At 28.9% G+C, this 16,724-nt stretch overlaps 1 protein-coding gene across 1 annotated transcript in view; it reads right to left on the bottom strand.

The window, feature by feature from the left end:
* LOC119612000 (semaphorin-2A) overlaps positions 1-16,127 on the bottom strand; it is a gene marked incomplete at its 5' end in the record, with an annotated part of 52,295 nt that extends 36,168 nt beyond the window's left edge. Inside the window, 2 exons of the mRNA XM_037967706.1 lie at positions 12,870-12,921; positions 16,027-16,127. Coding sequence (XP_037823634.1) covers positions 12,870-12,921; positions 16,027-16,127 — 153 coding nt within the window. The remainder of the gene's footprint in view (positions 1-12,869; positions 12,922-16,026) is intronic.
* Between the last annotated feature and the right edge of the window lie 597 nt (positions 16,128-16,724).

Below are 16,724 nucleotides of genomic sequence, written 5' to 3'. Positions count from 1 at the left end.
CAAAAAGAAGTCCAAGATTTTTACTCTTATTGGACTCACAGTTATATAGGCACAGCTATAAACATTTGGAGAAACGGATTTTGTCGACTGCAGAGACTGGACCGTGTAAGATTTTCGTTGTCATTCGGAGCGATGTTATTCTATATACATATTATATCTTTCACAAACATAGTTTTTTAAATTTTAGGGAAATACGGCAAGAAAACTAATTTGCTAAATATTGAACGCTAAGATCCTTTGCACTAGTACCTCCATGAAGAGGAGCGAACTTTACGAACTTTTTTGGTCTGTGCCTAAACGTTCGAACAAAAAACCGATGGCATATTTTAAAACTATATACATATGTGGTTATATTTTAAGGGTTCAGTCTAAAATGATTTTCGAAAACTGGTCTCATATAAAGTCTAGCATTGACCAGTAACTTAAAATTTTAGTTTATGTATGAAATTTTAGTAATTACAAATTTTAGTAAATTGTTTCGAGAAATAACAGCAGTATATTTGGTTTATACTTGTTTACCTTAAGTCTTACACAATTCCTTTAATTTTCACCATTACTTCCATTAATGTAATTTCACTCACTCCTCATAAACAATTTACCATATTCATAAATATTTATTAACATAACATGTTTTTTTTTTTTGTATTATTTTCCCTAATACCTAATACCTAAATAACTACATAAATGTCTATAATTCCATTAAAATAAACTCAATTTATTAAATATTTTAAACACGTTTGTAAAATAGATTAACAGTAATTCAATTTGCACCTTTTTAGAAAATAACATAAACAAAATTTTTACTACGTTCATACATTTAAACAATTTTTTATGAATTTTTTTTACCCATACATACATACTTTACACGTGTATGGTTATTGGTGGTGTGGGTAGAGAGGGTTTATTCATGTGAATCTATTCTAAACTAAGTTGTTATTCCACACCAACAACAACATAAAACCAAAATTTAATCATGTAGATTTTTTTCAAAAAAAAAAAAAAAAAAAAAAAAATAAATAAATAAATAAAAAACATGCAAAAAGGAAAAATATTAATATGTATAAATTTTCTCTTACACTAGTAAAGCTCAGTTTAAAGTAGTAGATTTTTTAGTAGTTTATATAAACTACATTTTTATATAGGAAAAAAACTGTATAATACAATAACAACTAAGAGCTTTAGATGCTACTATATACCCACCATATACATAAATAATATACCAACTACCAAAACCTTATAATATATCGATATTCATGTGTAAATCAGGTTGGTTTTCAGAAGAGGACTTTGCTCAATTATGGACCGAACCCTTTAAATTTCATGAGTGAAATATATCTAATATTGATCCCGTGTTAATACTGATGGGCTGGATGGAATATAGCGCCAGCAAAGGTTAACATTTTTTCAGGCAGCCAAAGGTCAACAAAGGCATTATCAGCCTGTACAAAAACCATAACCGACATTTCTTCCCATATTAAGTTATACATCATATGGGCAGCAGTCCACTCTGGGATAATTGGTAATAAAAGAGCTATTTAATTGCAGGGACTTGAAGAATTTAACTTGAAATACAAAACTGTTCGAGTCAATGTACGGGAAATAAATCTCACTCAAAAAGTCTTATAGGGCCCAAAGGAATGCAGAATGTTTAGAAGCAAGTCCGAGGTAAGACCGATTGCCATATCTTGACATACAGGAATGCAAGCATAACTTCACGAATGCACGAATTTCTTAAAATAGATCAAATCACTTTGCAACTAATATCATTCCGTATATAACATCCCTAAAGCCCATTGTGAATTGATTGGGAGATTTTAAGGAACAATGTCAAGAAAAAGACTTTCTGATAATTGGACCATAAGTTCTTTTATAGATCGCTATATAACATTTTTACACCAATATCTCTATGCAAACGAGTGTAATAAGTGAGTTTTTTTTCGGATGTAATTTATATGTTTCCAGCATAAACTTTCATTACCAAGTAAAGGACATTTTAAGTTATTATTTTAACACAGTGATATCACTGGAGGCAACTTCTTACTACAACTACTTACAAGTAATTAGAAAAATTAGTCAATGTAAATCTTATGATAAAACGTTTACAGATTCTATAGCTTTACAGAGAAGATAACTAATGACTTATAAAGTATTTATATAACACATTACTAGTAAGACGTTATTAAACCACTTCCATATATTCAGTTTGATATGTAGTAGTCATTGAAAAGTATGTTAATAGGTAAGTTGTTACAGTTAACGAAAATTTTCCATAAAAAGAAAATTTAACAAAAATTTTCTATCAAAAAGAAAATTTAACGAAAATTTTCTATCAAAAAGAAAATTTAACGTAAATTTTCTATAAAAAGAAAATTTAACGAAAATCTTCTATAAAAATTTTCTATGAAAAGAAAATTTAACGACAAATCTTCTATAAAAATTTTCTATGAAAAGATAATTTAACGAAAATTTTCTATGAAAAGATAATTTAACGAAAATTTTCTATGAAAAGATAATTTAACGAAAATTTTCTATAAAAAGAAAATTTAACGAAAATTTTCTATAAAAAGAAAATTTAATGAAAATCTTCTATAAAAAGAAAATTTAACGAAAATTTTCTATAAAAAATTAAATTCAACGAAAATTTTCTATAAAAAGAAAATTTAACGAAAATTTTCTATAAAAAGAAAATTTAACGAAAATTTTCTATAAAAAGAAAATTGAACGAAATTTTCTATAAAAAGAAAACTTTAACGAACATTTTCTATAAAAAGAAAACTTTAACGAAAATTTTCTATGAAAAGAAAATTTTAACGATAATTTTCTATGAAAAGAAAATTTAACGAAAATTTTCTATAAAAAGAAAATTTTAACGAAAATTTTCTATAAAAAGAAAAATTTTAACGAAAATTTTCTATAAAAAGAAAATTTTAACGAAAATTTTCTATAAAAAGAAAATTTTAACGAAAGTTTTCTATAAAAAGAAAATTTTAACGAAAGTTTTCTATAAAAAGAAAATTTTAACGAAAATTTTCTATTCTATAAAAAGAAAATTTTAACGAAAATTTTCTATAAAAGAAAATTTTAACGAAAATTTTCTATAAAAAGAAAATTTTAACGAAAATTTTCTATAAAAAGAAAATTTTAACGAAAATTTTCTATAAAAGAAAATTTTAACGAAAATTTTCTATAAAAGAAAATTTTAACGAAATTTTCTATAAAAGAAAATTTTAACGAAAATTTTCTATAAAAAGAAAATTTTAAAGAAAATTTTAACGAAAATTTTTCTATAAAAGAAAATTTTAACGAAAATTTTCTATAAAAGAAAATTTTAACGAAATTTTCTATAAAAGAAAATTTTAACGAAAATTTTCTATAAAAGAAATTTTAACGAAAATTTTCTATAAAAAGAAAATTTTAACGAAAATTTTCTATAAAAGGAAAATTTTAACGAAAATTTTCTATAAAAGAAAATTTTAACGAAAATTTTCTATAAATAGAAAATTTTAACGAAAATTTTCTATAATAGAAAATTTTAACGAAAATTTTCTATAAAAAAAAGAAAAAAAAAAATTCATAATAAAGGAAGAAGAAAATTGTTTTTTTTTATATCTTGGTTATAGTTGCAACATTATGTAGCAACTAATAGCAGGATTAATAAACATACACCCCTGCACTGTAATCTTAAGCTACGTAATGGTGTATGTGTATATGTGTATGTATGTGTTCATCCTTGTTAGGCTTAATATTCACTTATTCAGTCAACCAAGGAAGAGTAGGGGAGTAAGCGGGGAAAGAAAAAAAAGTTTTAATATTATTATAGCCACCGCAGAACGCATAAACTAACAACAAACATCCTTCGTATGCTTTCAAGTAAATTGATTTATAAATCACGTAATGTAACGTATGTGTATGGTTTTGTAAGTGAAAAGTTTGTTTGCTACTGCTTTATTTTACTTATTTTGGTTTCTGGTGTTAAAGAAATACTCATAAATACAGAAATACAACAGTATGTAAATGTATATTAAAGTGTTACAATAGAACATAGAATTTTGAAAACAAAATGTTAACATAAAGAAACTAAAAACAATCTAACTTGAATCTAATCGATTTGATTTGCTGTGGTAAGCACAGCAAATCCTGTTCTCTCTAGTTCATTTGTCCAAATTTTGTTTCAATAATTTCCACACACACTGTAAACACTACAACATAAATTTTTAGCTACATCCACTATATGTTCAGGTGAAAATGTTCGAAAAAAAAAACAACTCTAACAAAACTTAGAATAAAAATTTGTAAATCTAAATACGCAACAACTTAATGGGGAAGGTGGTTGGGTTTTTGTGGTGTGAGTTTTATTTATATATATTTGTATTTAATATGTATATGTAAAGTATGAATATATATGTATGTGTAAATTGGCGTTGTGTTAGAGAAACAAGGTAAAAAAACCAAATAACAAATGCAACAAAATTTTATAAATGAAATAATATTCTTACATACTCGTATATATAAAATGTAAACATATGGATTCTATGGGGTATAAAGAAAATATATTTGAGCATAAAATTTTACTGTAAAACCAAAATTCATATTTTATTCAAAATGTTCTTAAGGTTCCCGCACCATCACACACACGCAAAACGCCCAAATAACAAGCAACAAGGTGTGGTGTTGAATTTAACAAATACCAATAGTTTTCATAAGGAGTGAATGTCAAGGTATCCTTATTCTCAAAAGGTTTTGCTACTTGTTTGTTATCAACTGATAACTTGATACGTAGTACTAATGAGAGAAAGTCCAGCGTCACTTTATTGACCCCAAACCATGTAGAGAATAAGTTAATTACCACTCTCCCTATATACTCTAGGGAGATGATACTTTAAACACCGAAAGTACCCAGCAATAAACTCGGTAGTGAATTGTACTTACATAATCACTTACTTTTCAATCACTACTACTTACCCTATATGCTCTAGGGAGATGAAACTTTAAACACCGAAAGTACATAGCAATAAACGCGGTAGTTAGTTGTACTTACATAACCACTTACTTTTCAACGACTATTACATACCCCCTCCATCACTGTAAAGTACCCTTATAATGACTTACATATGTATGTATATAATTAGATACGTAAGTATTTTATTTTGAGTTTTCTTTGATTTCGTGCTTATAAGTCTTTTTTAGTGGTCTTGTGAGTTCGACAGTCAACTAACATTCGTATTCTGTGTGAACTTTATAACTCCTTACTTATAAGTACTTATTTAAGTAGTTCTATGTAAGCGAGCCTGCCATCAATATCATCACCGTGTCAAAATAATTAGTCAAAGTGCTAATGTAAGTGTTTTCAATGTAAGTTTTTACTTGGTAGTTAGTTATGTAACCTATCCAAGGTAGTCAAGGTAGTGATAAAGGTAAATGTTAATTAAAATACGCGACAGCCACCTCGAACTGCAGGGCTTTAAGCAAGGTTTGCAATGCTGCCACAATGTATAGTGTGTCAGTACATGTTTCGTATTTTTTATATAAATTTTTTCAAAAATAATTTATAAAATTAAAAGTGAAAGTTATGTTAGCGCCTTTTAGATTTATTGTTAACATTAAATTTAGTTAATCTAAACATATTGAGCAATAAACAAATGTCATGGAAAATTTTAAATAAAATTTGTTTAGGAACAATTGAGGAAAATATTTTCAGGATGAAGTTAAAAAGAGAAGTGTATTTGCAGATTTTTCTTCAGATGTTTTCAGGAGCGGTAATTATATTAGAACTATGACCAAATAGTTCAAAAGTAAGATAGCGAATCATATGGTCGGCCGGCTGGCAACACATACCTACATATAACAAATTATTACGAAATTTTCAATAGCTACTAAATGCAAACTTTCTATACTTTTATTAAATTTAAACAAAAATGTCTCTTAATAGACATATTTTCTTTTAGTATTAATACCAATAATACTTATTCCAGTAATAAATAAAATATCATAAAATAACAAACCCAATATACATTAGGACCATGTAACCAGAAAATGGAAAACAAATAACCCATTTAACAAGTACCTAAAAAATAGTTTTACGACTATATGCCCAAAAGGCATAATGTTAATGCCAAGTACCAAAAAAAAGAACACTAAACATATTCTCTCTACTTTAGCTGAGATATAATGATGGTGTAAATGTTTTTGTTGTGTTTGTTACATGTAATAGTATTAAGAATAAATAACAATCCTTTTACTTATGTGCATGAGTGTTTAAATAGCTCATATTATGAGTCCCGTGTCTCGTCATATAAAAAAATGTTTTTGGCTTGGAGAGAAAAACAAACTAACGAAATGCGATTCCTTGACAACTTGCTAACACATAAAATAGCTGAAAAATACTGAAGAGCCTTAAAAGATATTTGCGCTTGTAGAGGATTTTTTGAGGGGTTTTTTGAGGAACTTATTCAACATAAATTTTGCTTGCTTGTTGGCCTCTTAGTAAATTATGTATCCTTAGAGGAATGAGATGATTTTGTTTTTTAGTTGTAAATAACTGTAAAAAATAGTGTAGTATACAGTGAGGAGTACAAGTGAAGTAGGATATTAGGTACTTCTTTCGAATTAGAGTATAGCAAAGGTTAACCAACTAACTAACTAACTACTAACTAACTAACTAACTAACTAACTAACTAACTACCTACTACTAACTAACTAACTAACTAACTAACTAACTAACTAACTAACTAACTAACTAACTAACTAACTAACTAACTAACTAACTAACTAACTAACTAACTACTAACTACTAACTAACTAACTAACTAACTAACTAACTAACTAACTAACTACTAACTAACTAACTAACTAACTAACTAACTAACTACTACTACTAACTAACTACTAACTAACTAACTAACTAACTAACTAACTAACTAACTAACTAACTAACTAACTAACTAACTAACTAACTAACTAACTAACTAACTACTAACTAACTAACTACTAACTAACTAACTAACTAACTAACTAACTAACTAACTAACTAACTAACTAACTAACTACTAACTAACTAACTAACTAACTAACTAACTAACTAACTAACTAACTAACTAACTAACTAACTAACTAACTAACTAACTAACTACTACTAACTAACTAACTACTAACTAACTAACTAACTAACTAACTAACTAACTAACTAACTAACTAACTAACTAACTAACTAACTAACTAACTAACTAACTACTAACTAACTAACTAACTAACTAACTAACTAACTAACTAACTAACTAACTAACTAACTAACTAACTAACTAACTAACTAACTAACTAACTAACTAACTAACTACTAACTAACTAACTAACTAACTAACTAACTAACTAACTAACTAACTAACTAACTAACTAACTAACTAACTAACTACTAACTAACTAACTAACTAACTAACTAACTAACTAACTAACTAACTAACTAACTAACTAACTAACTAACTAACTAACTAACTAACTAACTAACTAACTAACTAACTAACTACTAACTAACTAACTAACTAACTAACTAACTAACTACTAACTAACTACTAACTAACTAACTAACTACTAACTAACTAACTAACTAACTAACTAACTAACTAACTAACTAACTAACTAACTAACTAACTAACTACTAACTAACTAACTAACTAACTAACTAACTAACTAACTAACTAACTAACTAACTAACTAACTAACTAACTACTAACTAACTAACTACTAACTAACTAACTACTAACTAACTAACTAACTAACTAACTAACTAACTAACTAACTAACTAACTAACTAACTAACTAACTAACTAACTAACTAACTAACTACTAACTAACTAACTAACTAACTAACTAACTAACTAACTAACTAACTAACTAACTAACTAACTAACTAACTAACTAACTACTAACTAACTAACTAACTAACTAACTAACTAACTAACTAACTAACTAACTAACTAACTAACTAACTAACTAACTAACTAACTACTAACTAACTAACTAACTAACTAACTAACTAACTAACTAACTAACTAACTAACTAACTAACTAACTAACTAACTAACTAACTAACTAACTAACTACTAACTAACTAACTAACTAACTAACTAACTAACTAACTAACTACTAACTAACTAACTAACTAACTAACTAACTAACTACTACTAACTAACTAACTAACTAACTAAACTAACTAACTAACTAACTAACTAACTAACTACTAACTAACTAACTAACCTAACTAACTAACTAACTAACTAACTAACTAACTAACTAACTAACTACTAACTAACTAACTAACTAACTAACTACTAACTAACTAACTAACTAACTACTAACTAACTAACTACTAACTAACTAACTTAACTAACTAACTAACTACTAACTAACTAACTAACTAACTAACTAACTAACTAACTAACTAACTAACTAACTACTAACTGACTAACTAACTAACTAACTACTACCTACCTACCTAACTAACTAACTAACTAACTAACTAACTAACTAACTACTAACTAACTAACTAACTAACTAACTAACTATAGCAACTGTAAGAAAAATTTTTACAAGTAACATTGGTTTCAGTATAAATATTTTAGACAAAAATTATTGATCTAGCAATAGTGGGTGCGGCATCTCCCATACAAAGTAAATACTAAAATATCATATCCCATATCTCATACCCACGAGTAACTTTAGCTTAAATATGAATATTTTGGATAAAAATAGGCTCTCCAGCTAATGTGGGCGTGATACCTTCCATATAAAGTTAATGTTAAAATCTGCATATCTGGAACAGCAAAACAGTTCTACTACAACAATTTTGTACGAATAGATGTAGGGTTTATATGAATATTTTTGACAAAAAATGGGCCATTCAGAATTAGGGGGCGTGGCACCTTTCTTATGACTTAAATATTAAACTCTGTATATCTAGAAAACTGTAACAGCTAAAGTCCTCAGAATTTTTTATTTCAGAGAGCTGCCACGTCCACTTACTTAAATAGCCAAAATGGCATAAATTTGTAAAAATTGGCGGACAAGAAATAGTGGAATAGTAGGACATGAAAGTAATGCAGATGGCATGTAAAAGTCATAGCAGAAATAAATCGAAGTTCTTTTAAAAGCAGTAACATTCATCACCACTTCAAAAGAAGTAAATTCTACTTCCTTTTCACTTCTTTGGAAGTTCTTTTTTTTTTGCTGGGTTGTTGTATAAGCACATAGTTTTTGCAGTGAAGGTTTCGATCTGTGATCATCAATTCCGGCTTCTTTGGAAGTTATTTTATTTTTTGCTGGGTTGATGTTTAGATATAAGTCATTCATAGGTTTTCCAGTGAAGATTCATATCTGTGATCATTGATGCCGGCATTTAGCATTAGAAGGGTTTTTATTATTTACTCAACACTGTACGACAAAATATTCGTATAATTTAAAGATTTGTTTAAACAAATGTTTTTAGACATGTCGTATGTGTAAGAAAAACATAAACTAAAACATAGAAAAAAAGACTTCATAAAAAATGCAAACAGCCTAAAAGCATACTATAAAATTATATAAACCAAAAGAAAAAAATCTGTATGTATTATCTAACACAAAACATATACACGTTTAAAAACCACGCTTTTATACAGCAGTTAGTTATTTCAACATTTTTGACCCCAGGAGATCAAAACTTTTTTTGTTCATTCATTTGCCACTAAAAACCGAAAAAACAACAACTAACAAATTTTCAGGTATATTCAGCTATTTTTTATTTTTATGCGCTTTTCTAACCGTATTTCAAATGAAAATGAAGTGAAACAGTAACAGTAGTAGTTAGTTGCTGTGGGAGTAAAAAGTAAATTAATATTTTTCTATGTAATTCTCATTGTTGTTGGTTCTTTTTTCTAATTTAATTCTTTTGCCCAGTAGTGTTTAGAATTAAAAAAAAAAATATGCAAGTGAAAATAAAAATTTTACAGTTTTATGTGTTTTTTTTTCATATTGTTCCTTATATTTTAAAAAAGTTTTTTTGTAAATCATTTTGTTTTGCATACATGGTAGATTTCATTTAGATTTGTGGCATTTATATTTTTTGTTGGTTTTTTTTTTTTTGTTTATTCTATTTTAGTTGTGTTTTAGTACCATTTGGGATGTAATTTTATTAAAAATTTATGCAATTTGGTTTTTTACCCACATTTTATACTAAAACTGACATAAATCTATTGTCATACCTCTGGGACACATATACATACATATATTTATTATATTTTTTTCACACACTCACTGGATACTGGATATTTAAATACTAGAATAGTATGTTCTCTTCGATTTTTTAACATTTAGCATTGCCACAAATAAAGCTGAGCTGTACAAACTTTGATTTATGGGGGGAGAGTGATAATGTTTAATATTTAATGCGAACTTTCCATTAAAACAAGTAGGACATGTCACACTCTATATGTATGTGTTGCTAGGCGTTGTAAAATGTTTCTTTATATACAAGAAGTAAGGATTTTCATACACTTAATATTCAATATTTAGAAAAATTCTGAAAATACCTTTTGAAAAAGGAAAAAGTGTAAAAAGAACATTCTTGTTATAGATTCTCATTCAATCAGTACTTACACTGTCCTAGTAAAAAAAAATAATATTTATACCCTACATCACTATAGTGGGGAGGGTATTATGCGTTTGTGCTGATGTTGTAACACTCTAAAATCACTTTCTAAGTAGATGTAGCGATGTCCGTCTGTCTGTCTGTTCGTCTGTCTGTCCGTCTGTCTTTCTGTCTGTCTGTCCGTCTGTCTGTCTTTCTGTCTGTCCGTCTGTCTGTCCGTCTGTATGACCTTGTAAATTTTGTGCGCACTCTACAGGTCGCAATTTTAAATTTTTCAAGGACGAAGTCTATTGAAAATGGGTAAAACCGATCCATTATTTCGTATAGGCCCCATATAACCATACCCCCCGAATAGGACTTCTGAGTTCATAAATATATTAAATGTTCTTGTATAACTTAAAAAATCGTCAAAACTTAGTTTTATATAAGTCTTAAAGATACTGCTGATTTTCGTAATGATAGGGCCCTATTTGATCCTATCCCCCATAAAAAACAACCCTTCAGAAAATGACTTGATAGCTCCCTCTGCAGATTCTCATTTAATCAGTATCGTGTATGAATCTGTGTTTAATTTCATATAGTTTGGTTTCATTTTATAAAAAAATGCAAAAAAGTACCATTTAAAGAACGAAAAAGTACTAACCAGGCCTTTCTTATAAATACTGAAGGTCACCTTTAACCTTACAAGTTAAATTTTATGTTCCCAAGTTAAGTATTATAGAAAATACAAAAAGTACCAATTTAGATATATCCGTCCATCTGTCCATCATTCCATACATGCAAACTTAATTCACAGTTCAATATTTTAGAAAAAAGTACCTTTTGTAAAAAGAAAAAGTACCAAAATTTTCCCCTTTTATGGATTCTCATTCAATGATTATTTCATATAATTTGGTTCTATTTATATTCTACACCACTTTAGTAGGAAGGGTTTGTGCTGATGTTTGTAACGCACAATAATATTGGTCCTACACCCACCTCAACGTATACCAATCGGTTTAGAATCATTTTCTGAGTCAATTTAGATATATCCGTCCATCTGTCCATCATTGCGTACATGTAAACCTAATTCACATTCTACCTTAATAGTAAAATGTTATGTTCCCCAATTCAATATTATAAAAAATACAAAAAGTACCTTTTGTGAAAAGAAAAAGTACCAAAAATTTCCCTTTTATAGATTCTCGTTCAATGATTATTTCATATAATTTGGTTCTATTTATACCCTACACCACTTAGTAACGCATAATAATATTTGTCCTACACCCACCTCAAAGTATACCAGAATCAGAATCATTTTCTGAGTCGATTTAGATATGTCCGTCCCTCTGTCCGTCATCCCTTCCATGTAAACTTTTTAATCAAACGACAGGTCGCAATTTTGAAGATAACTCAATGAAATTTGGTATATGATCTCGTAATAACCCTGGGACCAAGGCGATTTAAAATGGTTGATATCGGTTCATTATTTCACCTAGCCCCAAGTCAACTGATAATAATTAAGTTTAATATACTCTTACCACAATAAAAAGTGGTACAACTAAGTTTTATACTTGCGTTGGCTGTAGTCCTCATAAAAAAACCCCACCCATTAAAAGAATATCATCATATCAAAATTATTTGTACCCACCATAAGAACAACCGATACTAAAGATAACAAAGAAATTTCCTTTTTACTCATTATCGACTTAAAAGAATCAAATACTTATAAAATGATCTATTTTTTGGTATCAAATCAATACAACAAATTGTCCTTCCATCCGCCAACCATTATTTTTAAAAGGTTTTCCACATCTGCAACTAAGCATTCGAATGTTTATTAAAACATGAGTTTTAACAAATATGTTTTTTTTTCATTTAGTTTTTTTGTCGCATTTTCTACTTGCTGTTTTTCATTTATATAGATTTATTGCATTTTTAATTTAAGTCTTTTGTTGTTCACATCATACATATATTTTTTCCGATTTTTTTTTTGTGTATTCTAAATTTTTTATTCTAAATACAAGTATGTATTTTTTTAATATTTAAATCCATATAAAACTATAACTGGGGAATTTCAAATGAAGTTTAACATTCACAATTTTGCATAATAGAATAAATCATATTATGCAGATGATATAAATGCGATTGTTGGTTAACAATTGAAGAAATAAAACCAACAAAATAAAAAACTATAACATAAAACGCGAATTTTAACGGAAATTATTTTATGTTATAATAGTATTATATATTGAAAATTTTTAATACTTACGTCACATGTTGATGATGATATATTTTTTAAGCTTAAGCGAAATATGCGGTCCCTGGAAGAGAAGAAAAAAATCAAATAAAAATTTATAATGAAATATAATTTTTAACTTTAATTTATAATAAAACAGATGAGAATGTACAGTACAGAACGGATTACAAAATAAATGGTAATTATTAAATCAATTCTATTTTAACAAGATTTCCCTGAAATTGTAATTCAAGGAGAATGTCGAGAGTTTAACGTGAACACCTGCCATGACGGCCTAATTTCACGTTGATCTTTTTCATCCACTGAGTAGACTATAGACGGTCTACCACGCGCCCCTGAATCCGTCCATCCCTGAGCCGGTCCATGTGCAAGCACTTTACTGAAGAAGTAATTCAAGTAGAGCTGGACTTTGGGGTAACTTAACTGCCATCAATGGGGATTACAACTCATTTCCAATGACTAACCAAACAGTCACTCCTCTGAGGGGTACCTGTTGTCTTTTTATGGCAACAGCATCGAACTTATATCGAAATATAGATTTAACCGTGTATCAGTCTTTTAACCAACAGTCTCTTCCAGCGATTCATTCCTCTGAGGGGTACCTGTTTTCTTTTTATGGCAACAGCACCGAACTTATATCGAAATATAGATTTCACCGTTTATCAGTCTTTTACCCAACATTCTCCTTCAACAAGTTTGGGTATAAAGCCGAAGGGACCTATAAAATAATCGGAACAAGAATGAATCAGAAACTGTCATTCGAGCCTAGATCAAATAATTTCAAGAAAAGGTTTAAACCATAGCTACAACGTTCACCCGAAGGGTCCTCTCCAATAACCGGAACAAGACAGAATCCAAAACTGTCGTTCGAGCCCAGGTCAAATAATTCCAAGGAAAGGCCGAGGTTACATCTGATACCACTTGTTTATAGTCCCCCCAGACTAGATGTACTGGTAGAATCTCTTTTTTACACTGATTGTTGATCTCTTTAATATGGGGAAAGTTCATCAAGATAACATTCTAAATTGGGAAATAGGAAAGGAATATCAAATATGTATATATCAATGACCGTAAATCCAACCTTGATAGGAAAACTACCGGCAACCGCATGGGACTGATAGATTTCGCCACGATAAAGAACATGATTATCTGCAGTACAAGATTCCAACATCGTTTTATCCACAAAGGAACGTGGACATCCCTATGATAATAAACCAAGAACCAGATTGATCACGTGGATGTTGCTTAGTTAAAGGTGACAAAAGGAGTGTTATAGAACACTGATCACGTAGATGTTGCTTAGCTAAAGGTGACAAAAGGAGTGCTATAGAGCACTGTTTATTCAGGTGATATTGGCCCACAATGTAAACATGGAGTATGTACTAGGGCAACAAACACCTCCTCAGAAAAAACTACTGTGTAAGAGAGCCGAAGCGCTAGTAAAATCAGCGATCAGTGGTAACACGAAGTAAGCAAGATACCAGATGGTAAGTTGTGAGTGTTAGGAAAGTAGGAATGAGATACGAAAATTCTACAAATGGTCAACTATTAGACAGAAGCTTTAAGTTCAGCTATTTCCAGGAAACATCTTGTATACTGAACATATGAAATGATCATGAGGTAAAAACCTTCGATCGTTTGATCGGTATCCAAACTTAAGACTAACGAAGCTATGGGAGCAAATGTTTTGGTTAATAGACCTCATCCATCAACTCATTGATAACATTTGGTTGAATGATCGAATGCCTGAAAACTGGAACCTCATCTTGCTGTGGTGCCCTCTTCATTAAAAGGAAACAAGACCGAATGTTCTAACTTCAGAGGTATAGTCTCCTTAACATCACATATAAGATTCTGTCAAACATGCTGTGTGAAAGATTGAAAGCTAAAGTCAAGCATATCAATGTGGCTTTGTGTCTGGAAATTCGAATATTGATCAAATTTTCATAATTCTCATATTCAGGAAATGACCGGGAAAAGGCAAATCTAACCATATAATGAGACTGTCAATATTTTGGCTCTAACCCAGAAGTTCGACAAAGAGTTAATGCATCCGAAAAATAAAAAATAAACGGAAAAAAATTGGTAGAATGATTTATATGCACACAAAACATATTCAAATCGTACTTTATCTCGATAGCTTTATTATTCAAAAAAATATATGAGTTTTAGTAATTTTTGGGAAGTAGGCCTATGGGAGCTATGTCTAATTTTGGGCTTATCCAAAAAAATTTCGTAGAGTGATTCATATATAAACGAAACATATTTGTGTCGAATTTTATCAAGATACCTTTATTCGACAATTAAATATGTGCGTTTAAGTGATTTTCGGAAGTGGGCCTTATATGGGAGCTATGACCAATAATGGGCTGATCCGAAAAAATTTGGTAGAATGTTTTATATTTACACAAAACATATTCAACTCGAATTTTATCACAATAGCTTTGGTTATCAATGAAATATTTGCGTTTGGGTGATTTTCGGAAGTGGACCTTATATGGGAGCTATGACCAATTATGGACCTGTACAAAGCTACGTTGGTAGTATGATTTCTGTTGACATTATATTTGCATGTACAAAATTTTGTGTTGATGCTGATATATTTGAGAGAGTTATTAACGATAAACTACTTTACGGGAATATATATCTTTATATGGGGGCTATGGAATATATTCGATGATTTGTTATGATTTTGATCATACTTGATCTCTGGCAGAAAAAACTAACGTGTGGCAAAATTTATCGAAATATCTTCGGTAGTTTCTGAGAAAACTACATAAGATTTTGGAAAAAAACTTAATTTTTTCGAGGAAGTCTGAAATTTTTACTCATAACTTTTGACATCGTGAAGCGATTTCTCTGATTTTCAATTCCAAACTGCCTAGGATAATAAAAAATATTTACCTAGGATAATAAAAAATATTTGATTGATTCCCTACTTTTAGTTTTAACGTGAGCTTCCTAGTAGGACAAACCACATGTTAAAATAACTTGTCAACTGGGTAGTCGGTGGTCTAACCTACCGTAAGTAGTAGGTAAAGTATGTATTTCGGGACTGTCCGGTCCAACTTTTGGGTATATACATACATATAAATATCTTTTAGATATTAATATTGATGAATAGGATCAGTTAAATTAAATTTGTCTACTACTAATGAAAAATACTTACATCGAACCAACATATAAAGAGTCTCTTTCCTCATCCAAATGAAAAGTCCGATAGTACAGCTTGCCACAACTGAATTCGCGTACATGATCTAAAAAGAAAAACACAAAACAGATGTATTAGAAAGAGTTTTTGATTAAAATAAAAAAAACATAAACTTAATAAACTGTCTGAATTATTTTATACCAAATCATATATAATTTTGTTGATTCTACACAATTACATATGCTTGACTCATCAAAATTTTCCAACATGTTATAATTGTACTCTAATACTATACTAAATATTGCATATATTATTTTAGCCTTATTATGTCAAAAATTTTTGTACTTTAAATAAGATAAAGGACAGTCTACTTGAGTGCTATAAATGTATGTATTATTTTTACTAATTAGTAATCGTTAGTCTTAGTTTTAACCAAGATTTCTAGGTCTTTCTCTCTAAGGATAATAATTTCATTGTAGGTCATAGCAAATTATAATACAAAATGATGGTTTATACAAATATGTATGTTTATGAATGTGGTTACGAGGGTTGTTTGAAATGTCTTTTAAAATTTAAGACAGTAAACAGTTTAAAATTATGTATACAATTACAGTTTTGTAGCTAGTTGGTAACTTAAGCTCTGAAGCAGTTAACTCTAAAGCAGTTCTTATGGCGATATATAGAACTTTTTTTAAATAAATCCTTTTAGGACTTTC

Source organism: Lucilia sericata, unplaced genomic scaffold (genome assembly GCF_015586225.1).
Source record: "Lucilia sericata isolate MDLA Ls3-8-SP2 unplaced genomic scaffold, ASM1558622v1 Contig001578F_arrow, whole genome shotgun sequence".
Classification (NCBI taxonomy): Eukaryota; Metazoa; Arthropoda; class Insecta; order Diptera; family Calliphoridae; genus Lucilia; species Lucilia sericata.
This window is presented reverse-complemented; position numbering and strand designations above follow the sequence as displayed.